At 39.0% G+C, this 22,679-nt stretch overlaps 1 protein-coding gene across 1 annotated transcript in view; it reads left to right on the top strand.

Annotated features, from left to right (window-relative positions):
- The window catches only part of Nsun2 (tRNA (cytosine(34)-C(5))-methyltransferase Nsun2), a 42,956-nt gene extending 33,304 nt beyond the window's left edge, over nucleotides 1-9,652 (top strand). Inside the window, exons 10-13 of the mRNA XM_071676884.1 lie at nucleotides 22-243; nucleotides 1,243-1,320; nucleotides 4,037-4,187; nucleotides 8,205-9,652. Coding sequence (XP_071532985.1) covers nucleotides 22-243; nucleotides 1,243-1,320; nucleotides 4,037-4,187; nucleotides 8,205-8,557 — 804 coding nt within the window. The 3' untranslated portion in view covers nucleotides 8,558-9,652. The remainder of the gene's footprint in view (nucleotides 1-21; nucleotides 244-1,242; nucleotides 1,321-4,036; nucleotides 4,188-8,204) is intronic.
- The last annotated feature ends 13,027 nt before the right edge of the window (nucleotides 9,653-22,679 follow it).

The raw sequence follows: 22,679 nt of genomic DNA, 5'->3' as shown, positions 1-22,679 counted from the left end.
TTATATTTTGTTTACCCTCAGCCTCCAAAAAAGAAGCGTCGTCAAGGTTTCAGAGAGGAACCATATTACTACTTTGAGGCAGATGAGGCTATTTGGCCTGATATTGATGCCTTTTATGGAATCCGTAAAGAAGTAGATGTGGGTCTTTTCCTCACTCGCACTAAAGAAGGGAAGAAACGGAATATCTATTTCACTAACAGCTTTATTAAGGACATTGTTGCCCTGAATCAGGACCATATCAAAGTTAGTTTGTAAAGTTTTGTGCTGTTGCAATGACCATACTTTTTTGTATTTTAGAACTTTTTATATCTAAATGCAAACATTTTCCATAATAAATGTTACTTTATACATAAATACATCCATGTAAATTTTCTTTGCTGGCTGAACACCACAAAAATTATTTACTATCCTCCATGGCATTTAGTTGGTTACTGATCAGCTTTGTTGAAAAGATATGAAAGATGGATGTGGAAACATTGTCAGAGTTGCCAGTCATTCCTTCTGACTCACTACTCTGCTGAAAAATTGTCTGAGTTGCTAGTCATTCCTTCCTGCCTCACTACTCTGCTTTTTCTTGCACCTGAGATTTTGAAAATATCCAACTACATAATGCACACTCAGTCAACTGTTAGTCATTCCATAGTGCAAACAGTTTTCAGCAGTCATTGGGGTAAAGATACAAAAATTCTAACCCATCCTTTTTTTTTTTTTTTTTTTTTGACAGGTATATCCCAATCTTTTAGGTAGAGTAAACTGAAAAAGTAGTGTTATCATTCAGAGAACTGGAAAAAACTGGTAGCTAATCATTTCCAGTGATTAGGGAACTATTACGAGGGCATATGAACCAGCTGGAAGAGAACATGGAAAGGTTTGTGAGGCCTGGTTGTTAACAGGGGGCTGTGGTTTCAGTGCTTTCCACATGACAGCTAGAGAATGGATGTGACCAAATGAGGCCTTTTCTGTGTCTGTTCCTGGCTCTGCCTTGCTGATGCAGGAAATGGCAAACAAGTGTAAGAGAAGAAAGGCTTAGTAACTTATCCAAATTGTGAGCATGTCTGCTATACTTTTAATTCACCTGATTTTGATGAAAAAACTGAGCACCAAAGCTGGTTTATATTATGTGGAAAACGTGGACTGATGGACAGATTTTTGTGTAAGTCAGAAAATCCAGAATGTATGCAAGATTGTAGATTTCACTGTGTAAAATTGTATTCTGAATATTTTTTCATTTATATTTTTCAGATCATCAACACTGGTGTTAAAGTTTTGGTGAGGAGTGACAACAAGGGTGCTCCTTGCGACTTCAGATTAGCCCAGGATGTAAGTTCACTGGTTTTATTAGGCACCCTGCTGCAAAGCAGTGGAGCTTATATATTTTTCCTTGTCCAGTCATCCATGTTTAATGTGCTCATTCATTCACACATTTATCCTGATCTTGTGTACTATGTATCTTCTGACTGTTTTGATGAATACAAACCAAATTCATGCCACAATGATGCGTACAAAGTTTTGCACTTGATAAAGGTTGACAGTCAAAGGTCAGGGTCACAGTTTTTTTATGTGTGAGGCTGTAGTCATGGACAGTAGTCCAAACTAAGACCAGGCTTCAATGGAAATGTGGAGAGGGTTAATAAGAGGAAGAAATAAAAAGAGGAAAAAATATTTTAAAAATTTTTAAGAAAGGAAAATATGACATCAAAACAGGGCACCCTTGAGTAATCACTAGTTGCACAGTGACAAAGTAGCTTGCCAAGAAATATGTAGTCTAGCAAATAGTAGGAGCATGCAAGCAGACAGCTCTTAAGAGCAAAAACCAAAGTAATAACTATAGAACAGTGAAAGTGAGCTACCATTGCTGCATGGGGCAAGTGGGTCATGTTGTGAGGTTAGACTGGAAGTCTATAGATTATACTGCTTTAGACTCGACTCTGTTTAGCGAGTACATAGAACCTCTCCAGATGTGAGAGAAGTACTTCGTACAAGGTCCGATCATTTCTTTGTATAAAGAGAGTTACTGTTCAGGAGAGAATTTGGCATCTAAACAGTATTCTCAGTTTTTAAGAAGCTGAATTAGCTGTTTGTGTAGAAAGCAATATCTGAAGTCTGGGAAAAAGGATGTGAACCTGACTAGTCCCACTCATTATACATTGGTAGTCCTAATGCCAGATTAAGTTTGGGAGTTAAAGAGTTGAAGCTGAAGGCCAAGGGTTTGCCACTGGGTTAAATGATGCTGGAAGTAAAATTATCCTTACAAAATTTCTTGCTATATTCAAGAAGTAGAAAAAAAAATCAAAAATGCTTTTGTTGTACTATCAAATGAAAATGGCAGCTTAACTATCATAGTAAAAAATGGCTTCTCCTGTAAGTATTTTGATTTAGTGTTTACTTTGATTAATTCTTCATATGTCTCACAAGCACAAAATGTATTTCTGGCTACCAAAGATGAATAATTGTGTACCAAAAATATTTGATGCCATAAATTACATTTTTTTTTTTTTTTTTTTTTTTTTTTTTTTTTTTTTTTTTTATACTTTGTCGCTGTCTCCCGCGTTTGCGAGGTAGCGCAAGGAAACAGACGAAAGAAATGGCCCAACCCCCCCCCCCCATACACATGTACATACACACGTCCACACACGCAAATATACATACCTACACAGCTTTCCATGGTTTACCCCAGACGCTTCACATGCCCTGATTCAATCCACTGACAGCACGTCAACCCCTGTATACCACATGGCTCCAATTCACTCTATTCCTTGCCCTCCTTTCACCCTCCTGCATGTTCAGGCCCCGATCACACAAAATCTTTTTCACTCCATCTTTCCACCTCCAATTTGGTCTCCCTCTTCTCCTCGTTCCCTCCACCTCCGACACATATATCCTCTTGGTCAATCTTTCCTCACTCATTCTCTCCATGTGCCCAAACCATTTCAAAACACCCTCTTCTGCTCTCTCAACCACGCTCTTTTTATTTCCACACATCTCTCTTACCCTTACGTTACTTACTCGATCAAACCACCTCACACCACACATTGTCCTCAAACATCTCATTTCCAGCACATCCATCCTCCTGCGCACATCTCTATCCATAGCCCACGCCTCGCAACCATACAACATTGTTGGAACCACTATTCCTTCAAACATACCCATTTTTGCTTTCCGAGATAATGTTCTCGACATAAATATGTTTAAAAATCAAATCAAAACACGTCAGCAGGTCTTAATATGATATCTGCTCAGAATTTTTAAAGGAATAGATCAGCAAACAACATCTATGATCGCTAAATTATTCAGCAGATTGTGTTGAGATGGAAAAGCACTAAGGGACTGGAAGCTTGTTAAAGTAACTCATATTTACAAAAAAGGAGGTAAGAAAATGCATTTTGAACTACCATGCTATCAGCCTTACTTTGATCCTAGCAAAATTCATTTTGAACTACCATCCTGTTACCTAATTTTGATCCTAGGAAAATTTTTAGATACAATAAAAAAATCATAAAAATTCTTAAAGATAATATTTGCCCATCTTCTTGAGTTTAAAAATAAAAGATCATGTTTAGTGAATCTGGAAGAACTCTTTAGTCATGTATATTACAACTAGGATTCCAAAATATACTTATATGCTTTATCCCTAACTGTTAAAAAGCATTTGACAAAATACCATAAAATTTTTTTTTACTATGTTAGGTGGCTAAGGTCTGGTGCTCTGGGCTACTTTCTCTTTGTTATTAAATGTTGTACAAAAGAAAGACATTATTAATGCAAGAAGCTTACAAGCCTTACATAACCTGTTAAGTGGTATTTAGTTTTGGTAACTGTCTTGAAACCATTGATATGATTATTTTTCAATATTGGTAAATTATTTTCACCAGGCCTCAAAGATAAATAGTATCTTAGATTTTTTTATGTCCAAAGTTCTGTCATTAAAAACATAAAATTTTTTTTATGGTAAATCCTTGTAAGCATTTAGGGAGATGAGATAGAGGATTATATGTATGGTTATGTAATAGTAACATTATTTTCTACTTTTGATTAGGGGTCACAGGTGTTGCTACCCCTGATTACTCGCCGTAAGATGACTGTCACTGGAGATGACCTTGTGATTATGCTGCAGAATGATGACATGGAAATGCCACCAGAGATTGCCATACTAGACCCAAAGACACAAGAACAGTGTGCTGATCTTTGTAAGTATCTTCCTTTGCAATAGTTAATGAGACATGAGAGAAAATTGAAAATGAGGCATTATATATTAGTTGGGAGTAGTTGGTAGGCAGCCAGTGACCAGGTAGGTATATTACTAGTACTTCCCTCTTGGGTATCGGGAGGGCTAGTGATGGCTATGTAGTGAGTGAGCCAGCACTTTAGTGGTTATCAAGTTGCACTCTGATCCAGGAAGCTGTCTTTCCTCTCTGCCTCACCTACACATGGACAGCTAGGATTCTGTCACCAATTATAGTCTCTCCTTGTCATACACAAAACTTGACAAGACTTTACTCACAGAGCTCTTTCTTTGTAACTCTAGAAATTCCTGCTGTGAGCACTGTGCATAAGCCCTTCCTTTTAGCAAAATGATATGAGCAGTAGATAGAAGTATTAGGTAGGAACATATAGGCAAGAGCATTAGATAGAAACCATAGGTAGAATTAGTAGATAGGAATATTAAACAGGAGCATTAGATACCTGTAGTCAGGGGGAACATAGGTAGGAGCCACTGCAGACACTGTACTAGAGTTGCCCTTGCCAGTGGCCTGTTAAGGGTGAGGCACTAAAGGCTAGGAAGCAGCACTGGAGTTCAGTAGTTATGGAGACTCAATTACTGTATCCTTCCCCGTTAGGGAGTTCCAGGTTGGAACAGGTGTCAGAGATATAGATAGATAGATAGATAGATTAGTTTGGTTTTAGATAACTTTCAATGAGACTGTATTGAATGTACTCAAATGAATTTTAATCATTGTCTGCTAGGTATAGAAGAAGTATGTATGGAAGAAGTATAGTGTTATTAGGAGATTACTGAATTTTCTTTGTGGTACTTTATAGTATCCCCTATGCTTTGCTAGACTTGGAATATAGTCTGAGGCATTTGATTGTATAACTTGGGATAAGGTAATATCCTGTCTGTTCAATAGTTTGGCCTTAGGGTGAATACAATTAATTGAACGTTTCTTGTTATCTTTTCTTTTTTTACATAGTAAGGGCACCTCATTGTCTTCACTTTTTTATGGCAAAATTACTGACTGCTTGAATATGAGTGAGTATGATTGATTACATCAAGATCCCTGTTGACTATTTGTTATTCAAGAGAAAACTTAATAAGAAGCTGGAGTCAGAACTGAGCTTTCCCAAAGAATATATCTTTGAAAGGAACAAAAGAGAAAGGAACAGGGATTTGGTCCTACTCTGTTAGGGAAACATTTTTTTTTACGTAATATGTTTTAGGAGATAAATAAAGTGCAAAGGACAAGAGAACAAATGGGAACATTGGTGCAGGGGACAACCAGGGAAGTGACAACAGGTAGTGATGAAGTGAGATGGAAAATATTGAAGGATTGTTAAATGTTTGATGATAAGAGTGGCAGATGTAGGGTGTTTTGGTCAGGATGGTATGTGAAAGTACCCATGTCTGTGCTTGATTTTGCGGATACATGGTTGACCAAAGAACATCAGACTTCAAAATGCATACCTCCTAAATACCCAGTTCAGCTCCCAATTGAGACATTGTAACATGAAAAATTTTGGTTTTAGAAAAAATGATAATTCTCAACTGTGTAAAATTCACTGATTTATATGATCCTTTTATGATGCCTGCATGAGTTGTTCTTGATATTTTGGTCAAAATATGTTGAGAAATTTGGATTTTATTTGGCATTGATGCACTTTGTATTATTATGTGTGTTTACAGTATTGATTTCCAGCATTTCTGAATATATTTATTGTATTTACCATCAATGTTGTGCCTCAGTATAAAATAAGAGTAAAGCATAGTTGGACAACAACCTTATGAAAGAGAAAAGTCATCTCACATCCTCTTTTACCAAAACACCTCAAACTTGGACATTCATTCCCCAGTCTTTCTTATTTCTTCCCATCATTTGAACTACGACACATATCATCCTTACTCTCTCAGTTACACTTTCTTGACATTTTCTGTTACTTTTGAGTGCTCATAATGGTACTGATGGGTAGTGATGGTGTTGGTGCTAGTAGTGCTGATGGTTGGCTGTTGTGGTGGTGATGGTAGTGAACTATACATAATGCACACTATTTCCTCTAACTCTCTGCTTTGCCTCGTACAAACATGTTGCATTATCCCCATGTAAAAGTATTGTGGCTCTGAAATGCAAGAGGTAGAGGGTGGAGTTTTTGGAAATGAAATGGCTGAGAAGAGAATGCAGTGTGAGATGGGTTGTTCACATAAGGAAAGACATTGTCAGGGAGTGGTGTGGTAGTATGCACGATGTTATTGAGATGACTAATCAAGGTATGCTGAAGTGGTTCAGATGTACGAAAAGGATGATCAAAGAAAGGCTGACTAAGAAACTCACTTGTCAGAAGTTGAGGAGGCAGGGGAGGAGATAATAACTGTTGAGTGAAGGAGCATCAGGGTTATCTGGGCCTAAACATACAGGAGGAAAGGAGGCATCCTTTGGATAGAATGAACTAGATAAATGTGGCATACAGATGGCAACATTCTGTCAGTGGGCTAAACCAGTGCTTAGCTATGCATGATAGCTAAAGAATGGATTATGTGCAAATAAGGCCATAATTTGTTTGCTTCTGATCTTATCGCACTAAAGCAGGAGAGGCATTTAGGTACAAAAAAGTATGTTTACGACTTTTATCCTCTTACATTAATCATTTCCTCTTGCACACCTTTAACATGTAACTTACTACAAATAAAGTACTGTCATATATTATGCATAACTTTAAATAACTACTAATTCTCATACTCATTCAAAGTACTTTGCTCATTCCTTTAGTATCTCTCATTACCTGATCCACTTCTGGAGCTTTACATTTATTTTCTACCTTTATTGCTTCCCTTTGTTGCTAAATTCAAAAAATTTCTCCCTATGTTATTACTATTTGTGTGTTACAGAGACACTCTTGTTACCCCATCTCTTAACATTGTATACAAGTACTGTATCTTTACTCCAGAGCACACACACACACACACACACACACACACACACACACACACACACACACACACACACACTCAAGACAGAGCAACCACAGGACATGAAATTAAGTAAGAAACTTGTAAATAAGGATGTCAAAAAATACTCTTATAGTATAAGAGTGGTGGATGAGTGGAACAGATTGAATGAGGACATGGTTAATGCAGACAGCATACATAAATTCAAGAGGTTGTATGATAAAAGAGAGTGTTCAAGAGATGGGGGCCCCACGAGTATGAAAGTCTCTACCCATAGAAAACAAATAAGTAAATACATACACACACACACAAGTCCGTACATGCTGCTGCTTTAGCATTACCATTATCCATCTTTTATGTTGTTCATTAGGATATGATAACCTAACCATTCTTATGTTTTGTTGTTCAGGTTCCATATTTTCTTCCATAACTCAGCTCTCAGAGTTTTACTTTCCAGTAACATAATCCTCAACTCAAATATCAGTTTTTCATATTGTTTTTACATGATCTTTATTAACTTCAACCCTTTTGGTTTCCTTTTTTCTCTTTCTTTCGTTTACATCGTGCTACTTTTCTCAATGTTGAAAGATAAGGCATATGGCATCTTACCCAAATATTTCAGATGCTTGTCATTTCGCATCACCACTCAAGATGCATGATTTAAGATTGTTGTATAGTAATATGGTATCAAACACACAAAGTAGTTGCTACTTGATTGCATCTTAGAACAAGAATGAAAAGAAAGGAGCACTTCCTAAGCATGTTCAGTAATCATTTAACAGAAAAACATGAAATGGGAAACTGTAATTCTGTAAGGATAACATAGAAAATTGCATGATATTATGCCATTAGAATAAGGTGAGAAAAAGAGACAGGAAAAATATCAATAGGAAAAAGACTACTATTTCCACAGTAGCTTTTACTCTCTGTTTCATCAAGTAATTTTACTGATTTTAGGGTATTCGGCAATATTAGTTTTCATGTCATTCTCTCATAAACAAGAAACATTACTTAATATTATGGTATTTTTCTTTTCCTTTCTCAGGTACTGGTGCTATTGCTTTCATATACAGAGCTGATGATGTGACCATTGAGTTAGTCGGTTGGAAGGGTAACAAATCTGTGCGCGCCTATGTGGCAAGGAATGACCGCATTCATTACCTCAGACTGCTGGGTGCTGATACCTCAAAATATGAAAAGAATAAATTTGCTGAACAAAGAGACCTGGAAGCTAAGAATGCTAATGTGAAAGATTTTTCTACTGCAGACAGTAAAACTAGTGAAAACAATGAGGAAAATGGGACAAGTATAGATGACAGCTGTGGCTCTATGGGTGAAAATGGCAGCAATGAAATGGTTGTTGATGCAAATGGATCTGGAAGTGTTGAATGTCAGTAAAAATTGGGATACCTGCAGGCGAGGACATTGGATTAAAATGAGTAATAGGAATTTTTTATATGGATAAATGTAACTTATTCTGATCAGACCATGTGGTGAAGAGATTCACATCCACTGAAAACACCATGACCTTTTACCATAACCAGTTGTAAGGGACTTTGTATATATCAGTATTCTAAGGCACAGTTAGGATAATCCATTGTCGTGCATTCACATTGACATGCAATATGCAGTTTTTTATCTAGTGACTAATATTGTATGCACAAAACATGCACCAATCATGGCCATCTCAGGTGAAAAGAATATAAGGCAGTTTGCTATGTGGAAAACTACATGTTTACTTTAAGCCATGCATCCTACAGTCAGTCAGTTGGTGTACAACTCTGTGAAAATTTACCCACACATATACAGTTAGCATACATACACCCAAATATAATTGTGTGATTTGCACAAGCATATACAGACATACATGCATACATCCAGATTTGGTCCAGGAAATAAAAAACATAGGGAAAAAACAAAAGAAATTAAAATAGCACCAAACAGCATGAGAGGCTCTCATGGGGATAGTCTCCCACATTTAGAAATTGAAATATGTCAGGAAGGAATATACTTCTCTAAAACATGATGCTGTCAAGAGAGAATACTTTGTGAAAAACATTTTGACAGGATTGGAACATCCTGTCAAAACATTATTGTATTTCAAACCAAAATTGGAGCAACCCAAGAATAATGATGCAGTTTTTCACACCTGAAATATATGTACAAATTAGTTTGGTTTCTGATGCAGATTGTGTCATTGTGAAGTGTAGTCATATTTTCTGTCAATGGCTTCACAGATTTTGGATTTTTAATGATGCACTGAAACACTGATTGTTACACAGCTTTTAGTAAATTTACCAAGGTAAAGTTTTTAATGTTGACCATTTTTATCAGTCTTACATGGAGCCTTTACTTAACATAGTAGATATATTTCCTTATGCCTAATTTCAATATGTATCAACAATGACAATTTTGTAATTTTGATAGTCCATTATTAGCAGGAAATCTCAAAGCATTATGTATCTTCATTGTGATAATATATATTTTTTTCCAGGTCTAGTTTAACTGAACATTTTATACTGCTGCTTTTTAAATATTCAGTTGATGTGCGTAATATGAATTACCAATTGCCGATTTTAATGAGACTTTGCTTTCTGGATTGTGAAGAAATGAAAGGCTTAGATTTGATCAGGTAAATGGAGTTATTAATTGCAGTAAGGGGTTTTTACCAAGAGAATAAGATGTGTGTAAGTATGAAGGAAGGAGAATGAACTTTTTCTAGTGAAGGCAGATGCAGTGTCACCATGTTTAATTTGTTTATGGTGAGGGCTAGATGTACAGTATGCTGGGGTGGTAGGGCTTGAGAAGTCCAAAGGGAAGTTCCAGAAGCTCAGAGTTTGGTTGACCATGTGAAAGCCAAGAATTAGAACAAATATGAAAATAAGCAAGGTAATGAGGCATATCAAGGGTTGAGGCAGAATTTTGTGAATATAAGCTTCACTAGGGAGAAATGAGGAAGTAGAGTACTTTAGATACATGGGAGTGGACACAGCAGGGTATAAGTCCATGGGGCTAAAGTTAGTCATAGGGTACATTAAGGAACGTATAGAAAGAGGGGGTAGTTTCTATAATGGCAAAGATGGAAATGTTTGAGGATACAGTATTCTTAACAGTATTGTATGAATAAAAGTCTTGGGCCTCAAATGCAAAATAAAAATAGCAGTTTTGTGTGTTGGAAATGAAATGTCATATGACAATATGTGTTGTGACAAGGATTGATTGTGTAAGGAGTGACAGAAGTCAGAGAGGTGTGTAGTAAGTGCCTTCTGGAAAGCAACATGTTGTCATGGCATATAAAGTGGCCAAGGTACATCAGAGAGTGGTCTTTGGGGCTTTGCTGTGGATGGTAGACTTTGGTGGTGGAACATCATAAATAACAGCTAGAGAATGCATGTGTGCAAATAGGGCCATTATTTGATTGTTCCAGACACATCCTCACTGAGATGGGAGAGGCAGTTGGGTAGAAAAAATTTATTAAGTGATCTGTGTTAAGGAAGTTAGCTGTAATTTTGTAATGAAAACTTTGCCTGACTCTTTTCCAATAAAATTATGACACTCTTTCAGGTCTAATCCCATACAATCTATGGGTAATTAACACTTCTGTACCATCCCTGTTTCCTAGGCAGTCACTTTTGTAGCACAAAAGGGTTGCCAAGTTGCGTATCATAGCTTGGGGCAAGTCACCGAGCCACTTTTCCCTCTCTGTGTACATCATATAGCATTTATAAAACACATTTCCTTACCTGATGTATGTACTGATACTTTTGTACTTTGTAAAAGACATGAGTTATATGAGGAAGGACATGGGGAAAAATACACAAATAAATCACTGATGAAGCAAAACATTTAAGAAATTTGACAAGAAATATACAGTGAAGAATTAGTATAGTAAAACATTTGTATTGTTAAAAATCACTAAGGTGAAATAAAAAACAATAACAAAATTGCACTATACCTTATACCGGCCAGCGAAGGTTTCAGTAACAGGTGTTAAAGGAGGGAGTATGGGTTGGAAGGGCAACGTTTTGTGGCTTATGCCTTCTTAGGATATGTGTAAAGCACTTATCAATACAGGGATCACAATGTCAATTAGTATAAGGAACTAGCTGTGTAAATCACTTATGAAAATGAAATAAATTCATTGCCACAACTGGCCTCATAAGTTCACTTATATATGAAAAGAAAAAAAATTCATAAAACTAAAATAAATTCAGTGATCAGGTGTTAGTTCACTTACATATAAAGATGACAAAAGAAAATCACTGATAAAACCAAAATAAATTCACATCATAAGAGAAGCATGATCTCCATGAAGATGATAGCATCACATCTTGCTCTACCAAGTCTTTTATAGCTATGGTGGAGTTTCAAAGAGGGTTTTATACACAATGCCACCTCACAGACATCACCCAACCAGTAAGTGTCTTTCCTCTCTTTCTATCAAGAACACAGAATATCACATCTCTCTTTCTAACTTGGTGAGGCCAGGATGCAGGCTGGTGCAGGGAAATTTTGAGTGATTATAGAAGTACAGTGGAGCCATGTTATTACGAGCTCAGAGGAATCAACAGGAGCAGCCTGAAGCCAATCCAGTTTTACAACAGGAATGAGACAGGGTTTTAATGGGAAACCCTGTCTAAAAATAGCAAGGCCCACAAAAGCATGCCGAGCATCCCATGCCACAAGTGAATTATGCAGGGTAAGAGAGATGTGTGGTAATAAAAAGAGTGTGGTTGAGAAAGCAGAAGAGGGTGTATTGAAATGGTTTGGTCACATGGAGAGAATGAGTGAGGAAAGACTGGCAAAGAGGCTATATGTGTCAGAGGTGGAGGGAACGAGGAGAAGTGGGAGACCAAATTGGAGGTGGAAGGATGTAGTGAAAAAGATTTTGAGTGATCAGGGCCTGAACATGCAGAAGGGTGAAAGGCGTGCAAGGAATAGAGTGAATTGGAATGATTTGGTATACTGGGATTGACGTGCTGTCAGTGGATTGAACCAGGGCATGTGAAGCATCTGGGGTAAACCATGGAAAGTTTTGTGGAGCCTAGATGTGGAAAGGGAGCTGTGGTTTCGGTTCATTTTATATGACGGCTAGAGACTGGGTGTGAACAAATGTAGCCTTTGTTGTCCTTTCCTAGCGTTACCTCGCGCACGTGTGGGGGGAGGGGGTTGTCATTTCATGTGTGGTGGGGTGGCAAGAGGAATGAATAAAGGCAGCAAGTATGAATTATGTACATGTGTATATATGTATATGTCTGTTTGTATGTGGGAAGTATAAAGAATACTTCCCACATATTCCCTGCGTGTCATAGAAGGCGACTAAAAGGGGAGGGAGTGGGGGGCTGGAAATCCTCCCCTCTCGTTTTTTTTTATTTTCCAAAAGAAGGAACAGAGAATTGGGCCAGGTGAGGGTATTCCCTCAAAGGCCCAGTCCTCTGTTCTTAACGCTACCTCGCTAATGCAGGAAATGGCGAATAGTTTGAAAGAAAAGAAATATATATATATATATATATATATATATATATATATATATATATATATATATATATATATATATATATATATATATATATTTCCCTGGGGATAGGGGAGAAAGAATACTTCCCACGTATTCCCTGCGTGTCGTAGAAGGCGACTAAAAGGGGAAGGAGTGGGGGGCTGGAAATCCTCCCCTCTCATTTTTTCTAATTTTCCAAAAGAAGGAACAGAGAATTGGGCCAGGTGAGGGTATTCCCTCAAAGGCCCAGGCCTCTGTTCTTAACGCTACCTCGCTAATGCGGGAAATGGCGAATAGTTTGAAAGAAAAGAAAAGAAATATATATATATATATATATATATATATATATATATATATATATATATATATATATATATATATATGTAGGGAAAATGATTTGGTAAACAGAGAAGAGGTAGTAAAAGCTTTGCGGAAGATGAAAGCCGGCAAGGCAGCAGGTTTGGATGGTATTGCAGTTGAATTTATTTAAAAAGGGGGTGACTGTATTGTTGACTGGTTGGTAAGGTTATTTAATGTATGTATGACTCATGGTGAGGTGCCTGAGGATTGGCGGAATGCGTGCATAGTGCCATTGTACAAAGGCAAAGGGGATAAGAGTGAGTGCTCAAATTACAGAGGTATAAGTTTGTTGAGTATTCCTGGTAAATTATATGGGAGGGTATTGATTGAGAGGGTGAAGGCATGTACAGAGCATCAGATTGGGGAAGAGCAGTGTGGTTTCAGAAGTGGTAGAGGATGTGTGGATCAGGTGTTTGCTTTGAAGAATGTATGTGAGAAATACTTAGAAAAGCAAATGGATTTGTATGTAGCATTTATGGATCTGGAGAAGGCATATGATAGAGTTGATAGAGATGCTCTGTGGAAGGTATTAAGAATATATGGTGTGGGAGGCAAGTTGTTAGAAGCAGTGAAAAGTTTTTATCGAGGATGTAAGGCATGTGTACGTGTAGGAAGAGAGGAAAGTGATTGGTTCTCAGTGAATGTAGGTTTGCGGCAGGGGTGTGTGATGTCTCCATGGTTGTTTAATTTGTTTATGGATGGGGTTGTTAGGGAGGTGAATGCAAGAGTTTTGGAAAGAGGGGCAAGTATGAAGTCTGTTGGGGATGAGAGAGCTTGGGAAGTGAGTCAGTTGTTGTTCGCTGATGATACAGCGCTGGTGGCTGATTCATGTGAGAAACTGCAGAAGCTGGTGACTGAGTTTGGTAAAGTGTGTGAAAGAAGAAAGTTAAGAGTAAATGTGAATAAGAGCAAGGTTATTAGGTACAGTAGGGTTGAGGGTCAAGTCAATTGGGAGGTGAGTTTTGAATGGAGAAAAACTGGAGGAAGTGAAGTGTTTTAGATATTTGGGAGTGGATCTGGCAGCGGATGGAACCATGGAAGCGGAAGTGGATCATAGGGTGGGGGAGGGGGCGAAAATTCTGGGAGCCTTGAAGAATGTGTGGAAGTCGAGAACATTGTCTCGGAAAGCAAAAATGGGTATGTTTGAAGGAATAGTGGTTCCAACAATGTTGTATGGTTGCGAGGCGTGGGCTATGGATAGAGTTGTGCGCAGGAGGATGGATGTGCTGGAAATGAGATGTTTGAGGACAATGTGTGGTGTGAGGTGGTTTGATCGAGTAAGTAACGTAAGGGTAAGAGAGATGTGTGGAAATAAAAAGAATGTGGTTGAGAGAGCAGAAGAGGGTGTTTTGAAATGGTTTGGGCACATGGAGAGAATGAGTGAGGAAAGATTGACCAAGAGGATATATGTGTCGGAGGTGGAGGGAACGAGGAGAAGAGGGAGACCAAATTGGAGGTGGAAAGATGGAGTGAAAAAGATTTTGTGTGATCGGGGCCTGAACATGCAGGAGGGTGAAAGGAGGGCAAGGAATAGAGTGAATTGGAGCAATGTGGTATACCGGGGTTGACGTGCTTGTCAGTGGATTAAATCAGGGCATGTGAAGCGTCTGGGGTAAACCATGGAAAGCTGTGTAGGTATGTATATTTGCGTGTGTGGACGTATGTATATACATGTGCATGGGGGTTGGTTGGGCCATTTCTTTCTTCTGTTTCCTTGCGCTACCTCGCAAACGCGGGAGACAGCGACAAAGCAAAAAAAAAAAATATATATATATATATCTATATATATATATATATTATCCCTGGGGATAGGGGATTAAGAATACTTCCCACGTATTCCCTGCGTGTCGTAGAAGGCGACTAAAAGGGGAGGGAGCGGGGGGCTGGAAATCCTCCCCTCTCGTTTTTTTTTTAATTTTCAAAAAGAAGGAACAGAGTGGGGCCAGGTGAGGATATTCCAAAAAAGGCCCAGTCCTCTGTTCTTAACGCTACCTCGCTAACGCGGGAAATGGCGAATAGTTTAAAAGAAAGAAAGAAATATATATATATATATATATATATAGGGGAGAAGGAATACTTCCCACGCATTCCTCACGTGTCGTAGAAGGCGACAAAAGGGACGGGAGCGGGGGGCTAGAAACCCTTCCCTCCTTGTATTTTAACTTTCTAAAATGGGAAACAGAAGAAGGAGTCACGCGGGGAGTGCTCATCCTCCTCGAAGGCTCTGATTGGGGTGTTTAAATGTGTGTGGATGTAACCAAGATGAGAAAATAGGAGAGATAGGTAGTATGTTTGAGGAAAGGAACCTGGATGTTTTGGCTCTGAGTGAAACGAAGCTCAAGGGTTAAGGGTTTGGGAATGTCTTGGGAGTAAAGTCAGGGGTTAGTGAGAGGACAAGAGCAAGGGAAGGGGTAGCACTACTCCTGAAACAGGAGTGGTGGGAGTATGTGATAGAATGTAAGAAAGTAAACTCTAGATTGATATGGGTAAAATTGAAAGTTGATGGAGAGAGATGGGTGATTATTGGTGCATATGCACCTGGGCATGAGAAGAAAGATCATGAGAGGCAAGTGTTTTGGGAGCAGCTGAATGAATGTGTTAGTGGTTTTGATGCACAAGACCAGGTTATAGTGATGGGTGATTTGAATGCAAAGGTGAGTAATGTGGCAATTGAGGGAATAATTGGTATACAGGGGGTGTTCAGTGTTGTAAATGGAAATGGTGAAGAGCTTGTAGATTTATGTGCTGAAAAAGGACTGGTGATTGGGAATATCTGGTTTAAAAAGAGAGATATACATAAGTATACGTATGTAAGTAGGAGAGATGGCCAGAGAGCGTTATTGGATTACATGTAAATTGATAGGCACGCAAAAGAGAGACTTTTGGATGTTAATGTGCTGAGAGGTGCAATTGGAGGGATGTCTGATCATTATCTTGTGGAGGCAAAGGTGAAGATCTGTAGAGGTTTTCAGAAAAGAAGAGAGAATGTTGGGGTGAAGAGAGGAGTGAGAGTAAGTGAGCTTGGGAAGGAGACTTGTGTGACGAAGTACCAGGAGAGACTGAGTACAGAATGGAAAAAGGTGAGAACAAAGGAGGTAAGGGGAGTGGGGGAGGAATGGGATGCATTTAGGGAAGCAGTGATGGCTTGCACAAAAGATGCTTGTGACATGAGAAGCATGGGAGGTGGGCAGATTAGAAAGGGTAGTGAGTGGTGGGATGAAGAAGTAAGATTATTAGTGAAAGAGAAGAGAGAGGCATTTGGATGATTTTTGCAGGGAAATAATGCAAATGAGTGGGAGGTGTATAAAAGAAAGAGGCAGGAGGTCAAGAGAAAGGTGCAAGAGGTGAAAAAGAGGGCAAATGAGAGTTGGGGTGAGAGAGTATCATTAAATTTTAGGGAGAATAAAAAGATGTTTTGGAAGGAGGTAAATAATGTGCATAAGACAAGGGAACAAATGGGAACTTCAGTGAAGGGGGCAAATGGGGAGGTGATAACAAGTAGTGGTGATGTGAGAAGGAGGTGGAGTGAGTATTTTGAAGGTTTGTTGAATGTGTTTGATGATAGAGTGGCAGATATAGGGTGTTTTGGTCGAGGTGGTGTGCAAAGTGAGAGGGTTAAGGAAAATGATTTGGTAAACAGAGAAGAGGTAGTAAAAGCTTTGCGGAAGATGAAAGCCGGCAAAGCATCGGGTTTGGATGGTATTGCAGTGGAATTTATTAAAAAAGGGGGTGACTGTATTATTGACTGGTTGGTAAGGTTATTTAATGTATGTATGATTCATGGTGAGGTGCCTGAGGAGTGGTGGAATGCTTGCATAGTGCCACTGTACAAAGGCAAAAGGGACAAAGGTGAGTGCTCAAATTACAGAGGTATAAGTTTGTTGAGTATTCTTGGGAAATTATATGAGAGGGTATTGATTGAGAGGGTAAAGGCATGTACAGAGCATCAGATTGGGGAAGAGCAGTGTGGTTTCAGAAGTGGTAGAGGATGTGTTGATCAGGTGTTTGCTTTGAAGAATGTATGTGAGAAATACTTAGAAAAGCAAATGGATTTGTATGTAGCATTTATGAATCTGGAGAAGGCATATGATAGAGTTGATAGAGATGCTCTGTGGAAGGTATTAAGAATATATGGTGTGGGAGGCAAGTTGTTAGAAGCAGTGTAAAGTTTTTATCGAGGATGTAAGGCATGTGTACGTGTAGGAAGAGAGGAAAGTGATTGGTTCTCAGTGAATGTAGGTTTGCGGCAGGGGTGTGTGATGTCTCCATGGTTGTTTAATTTGTTTATGGATGGGGTTGTTAGGGAGGTGAATGCAAGAGTTTTGGAAAGAGGGGCAAGTATGCAGTCTGTTGTGGATGAGAGAGCTTGGGAAGTGAGTCAGTTGTTGTTCGCTGATGATACAGCGCTGGTGGCTGATTCATGTGAGAAACTGCAGAAGCTGGTGACTGAGTTTGGTAAAGTGTGTGAAAGAAGAAAGTTGAGAGTAAATGTGAATAAGAGCAAGGTTATTAGGTACAGTAGGGTTGAGGGTCAAGTCAATTGGAAGGTAAGTTTGAATGGAGAAAAACTGGAGGAAGTGAAGTGTTTTAGATATCTGGGAGTGGATTTGGCAGCGGATGGAACCATGGAAGCGGAAGGAATAGAGTGAACTGGAACGATGTGGTATACCGGGGTCAACGTGCTGTCAATGGATTGAACCAGGGCATGTGAAGCGTCTGGGGTAAACCGTGGAAAGTTCTGTGGGGCCTGGATGTGGAAAGGGAGCTACGGTTTTGGTGCATTATTACATGACAGCTAGAGACTGAGTGTGAATGAATGTGGCCTTTGTTGTCTTTTCCTAGCGCTACCTCGCACACATGAGGGGGGAGGGGGTTGTTATTTCATGTGTGGCGAGGTGGCAATGGAAATGAATAAAGGCAGACAGTATGAATTATGTACATGTGTATATATGTATATGTCTGTGTGTGTATATATATGTATACGTTGAGATGTATAGGTATGTATATTTGCGTGTGTGGACGTGTATGTATATGCAGAGCTCATATGTTACAGTATTTTATTTGCAGCTCACTGTGCCTCTGGTGTATTTGATCAAAATTCTTGAAATGCCTAGCTCTGCCTTGAGGTGACACATGCAGCTCATGATGATTGTGGTGGCATCCCCTGTATTGTTGACAGATGCTACAATCTACTTACTTATCGTACACAGGTAAGTCTGTGTGACAACAATAAGGAGGCCTGTAAAAGATCGTTGCCTCTCTCATTTTATAATTGTAAAACTACTAACCATTACTAAAGAATAGCTATTAGTAATTATAAGCTTTTGTAATTATATTTGTGATAAAAACACTTCAAGAGATACCATACCTCTCCCTATATACATCTGATAGTACACCTGGAGTACCTCATATGCCTGGCAGTGTTGGAGATTAACTTTGGGGTGCACAGCACGTCACATCACATAAATAATTTTTGTCGCGTCGTTATCATTTTTTGTATTATTATTATTATTATTATTATTATTATTATTATTATTATTATCATTATTATTATTATTATTATTATTATTATTATTATTATTATCATTATTATTATTATTATTATTATTATTATTATACTTGATCACCATTTCCATAAGCGAAGAAGCACCAGGAAACAGACAAGGAAAGACCCATCCACACATAAACACATGTATACATACACGTACATACATATACGTATCAACATTTACACATACATAAGCATACACAGCCACATACATGTAAACACATGTACATATTTATACGTGCTTACTTTCATCCATTCCCAGCACCACCTTGCCCCATGGGAAACAGCATTGCCACCCTCTGCGTCAGCGAGACAGCACCAAAAAAAGACAAAAAAAGGCCACATTCGTTTACACTCAGTCTCTGGCTGTTGTGTAATGCACTGAAACCACAACCCTATCCGCATCCAGGCCCCACAGCCCTTTCCATGGTTTACCCTAGACGTTTCACATGCCCTGATTGAGTCCAGTGACAGCACGTTGACCCCAGTATACCACATCGTTCCAATTCACTCATTTCCTTGCACGCCTCTCATGCTCCTACATGTTTAGGCCCCAATCGCTCAAAATCATTTTCACTCCATCCTTCCACCTTCAATTTGGTCTCCTCTTTGTTCCTTTCATCAGAGACACATATCCTCTATGTCAACCTTTCCTCACTCATTCTCTCCGTAGGTCCAAACCATTTTAGCACACCCTCTTCTGCTCTGTTAACCATACTCTTTTTATTACCACACATCTCTCTTACCCTTTCTGTACTTACTCAGTCAAACCACCTCACACCATTTATTGTCCTGAGACATTTCATCTCCAATACATCCACCCTCCTCTATACCACCCTGACTATAGCTCATGCCTCGCAACTACAGAATATTGTTGGAACTACTATTCCTTCAAACATACTCGTTTTTGCACTCCGAGATAATGTTCTCTCTTTCCACACATTCATCATTACTCCCAGAACCCCCCCCCCATGACTCACTTCCACGTCTATGGTTCCATTCGCTGCTTAGTCCACTCCCAGATATTTAAAACACTTCACTCCCTCTATTCAAGCTCACATTCCAACTTACATGTCCCTCAACCCTGCTGAACCTAATAACCTTGCTCTTATTTACATTTACTTTCAACTTTCTCCTTTCACACACTTCAAAACTCAGTCACCAACTTCTGCAGTTTCTCACTTGAATCAGCCACCAGTGCTGTATCATCAGCAAACAACAACTGACTCACTTCCCAAGCCCTCTCATTCCCAACACACTGCATACTCGCCCCTCTCTCCAAAACTCTTGCATTATCCTCCCTAACTACCCCATCCATAAACAAATTAAACAACCATAGGGACATCGTACATCCCTGCCGCAGACCAACCTTCACTGGGATCAATCACTCTTCTCTCTTCCTCCTCATACAGATGCCTTACACCCTTAAAAAATTCTCTGCTTCTAGCAGCTTACCTCCCACACCATATACTCTTAAGACCTTCCACAAAACATCTCTGTCCACTCTATCATGTGCGTTTTCCAGATCTATAAATGCCACATGCAAATCCTTCGGTTTTTTATTTCTCACACACTGCTCCTCCCTAATCTGATGTTCTGCACATGCCTTCATCCTCTCAGTCAGTACCCTCCCATACAATTTTCCAGTAATACTCAACAAACTTATGCCTCTGTAGTTTGAACGCTCACCTGTATCCCATTCGCCTTTGTACAAAGGCACTATACATGCATTCTGCCAGTCCTCAGGCACTTCACCAAGATCCTTACATATAATGAATATCCTTACCAACCAATCAACAACACAATAACCCCCTTTCTTAGTAAATTCAATTGTAATACCATCCAAACCTGCTGCCTTGTCAGGTTTCATCTTCCACAAGGCTTTCACCACCTCTTCTCTCTTCACCAAACCATTCTCCTCGACTCCACTTCACACACCACCCAAACCAAAACACCCTACATCTGCCACTCTATCATCAAACACAATTAACAAACCTTCAAAATACTCACTCCACCTCCTCCTTACTTCATCACTACCTGTTATCACTTCCCTCCTTACCCCCTTTACTGGTGTTCCCATTTGTTTTGTCTTACACATGTTATTTACCTTCGTCCAAAACATCTTTTTATTCCCCCTAAAGTTTGATATACTCCCCCACCCCAACTTTTATTTGCCCTCTTTTTCAACTCTTGCACCTTCCCCTTGACGTATTGCCACTTTCTGTTATTCATCTTCCAGTCATTTGCACTCCTTCCTTGCAAGTATCATCCAAATGCCTCTCTTTTCTCTTTCACTAACAACTTTTCTTCATCCCACCACTCACTACCCTTTTTAATCTGCCCACCTCCCACCTTTCTCATGCCACACACTATCACTGCTTCCCTAAATAAATCCTATTCCCCCACCCACTCCCCTCCTGTCATTTGCTCTTACCTTTTGCCATTCTACACTCAACCTCTCCTGGTACTTCTTCACACAAGTCTCCTTTCCATGCTCACTTACTTTCACCACTCTTTTCTCCCTGTCATTCTCTCTTCTTTTTTGAAAATCTGTACAAATCTTCACCTTCACCTCCACAAGATAGTGATCAGACATCCCATCAGCTGCCCCTTTCAGCACATTAACATCCAAAGTCTCTTATTAACATGCCAGTCAATTAACACATAATCTAATTATGCCCTTTGACCATCTCTCCTTCTCACATACTTGTGTATATCTTTCTTTTTAACCAGGTACTCCTAATCACTAATCCTTTTTCAGCACACAAATCCACAAACTCTTCACCATTTCCATTTGCAACATTGAATACCCCATGTACACCAATTATACCCTCAACTGCCACATTACTCACCTTCGCATTTAAATCATACATCTCTAATACCTGGTCTTGTGCACCAAAACTGCTGACACACTCACTCAGCTGCTTCCAAAACACTTGCCTCTCAAGATCTTTCTTCTCAAGACCAGGTGCATAAACACTAATAATCACATGCCTCTCTCCATCCACTTTCAGTTTTACCCACATCGATTTAGAATTTACTTCCTTACACTCTATCATCTAGAATTTACTTCCTTACACTCTATCACACACTCCTGCTTTAGTAAGAGTGCTACTTCTTCCCTAGCTCTTGCCCTCTCACCAACCCGACTTTACTTGCAAGACTTTTCCAAACCCTTGAGGTCTGTTTCACTGAGAACCAGAACATACAGGTTTCTTTCCTCAAACATACTCCCCATCTCTCCTTTCTTCTCATCTTGGTAACATCCACACACACTGACACCCCAATCTGAACCTTTGAGGAAGAAGAACACTCCCTGCTTGATTCCTTCTGTTTCCTCTTTTAGAAATTGAAATACAAGAAAGGGAGGGTTTTCAGCCTCCTGCTTCCACCCCCTTTAGTCACTTTCTACAACACACAGGGAATACATAGGAAGTATTCTTTCTCCCTGTCCCCTATTTTATTCAGAAAATTATTTTCTAGTTAATGCTGATAAAATTATGAAAATACTTTTTTGGAATAGTTGAGAATATCAAGCTCACTGTGCATTGATATTTCTGAATGGCAAAGTGAAAGGGATAAATTCATGCAACCATCCAGCTTTAAACTTAGTAGGCTCATTGATTTATATAATGCATGATGAAACTATTTGGTCTTTTTACAGAAAAGTGACTCAGTAATAGATACACCTTCAGTGCAACGCTGTTCAAACTGCCATTCTGAATTCATACACAATACTCAAGCCTATCAAGGATGGCCGATCTAAATTCATACACGGAATTGCAGTTAGCAGTGCCCTCGGATTCTCTCTCAATTGGGAATTTAAAAATTTTTTAAGCTACTTCTTGGTATCATACATAACTCTTGTTTCCTGCAACCATAAAACTCACTCAAGTGAAACTTCCACCCATCCTTATATTTTTTTGTTAGATTTTCACTTTCTGCATAAAGGTAATTGCTGCATGCTTCCTCTTCACAACACTTCATCGAGCACTATCTGTCACTTTTTGGATGCCATTATAAGGGCAGAATTTATAAAAATATCACAAACTACTGAGAAAACCATGGAGTTTAAAGTGACACATTCAGACAGCAAGAACAGTGACTAAACAGTG

The sequence above is a fragment of the Panulirus ornatus genome, chromosome 2 (assembly GCF_036320965.1).
Source record: "Panulirus ornatus isolate Po-2019 chromosome 2, ASM3632096v1, whole genome shotgun sequence".
Classification (NCBI taxonomy): domain Eukaryota; kingdom Metazoa; phylum Arthropoda; class Malacostraca; order Decapoda; family Palinuridae; genus Panulirus; species Panulirus ornatus.
This window is presented reverse-complemented; position numbering and strand designations above follow the sequence as displayed.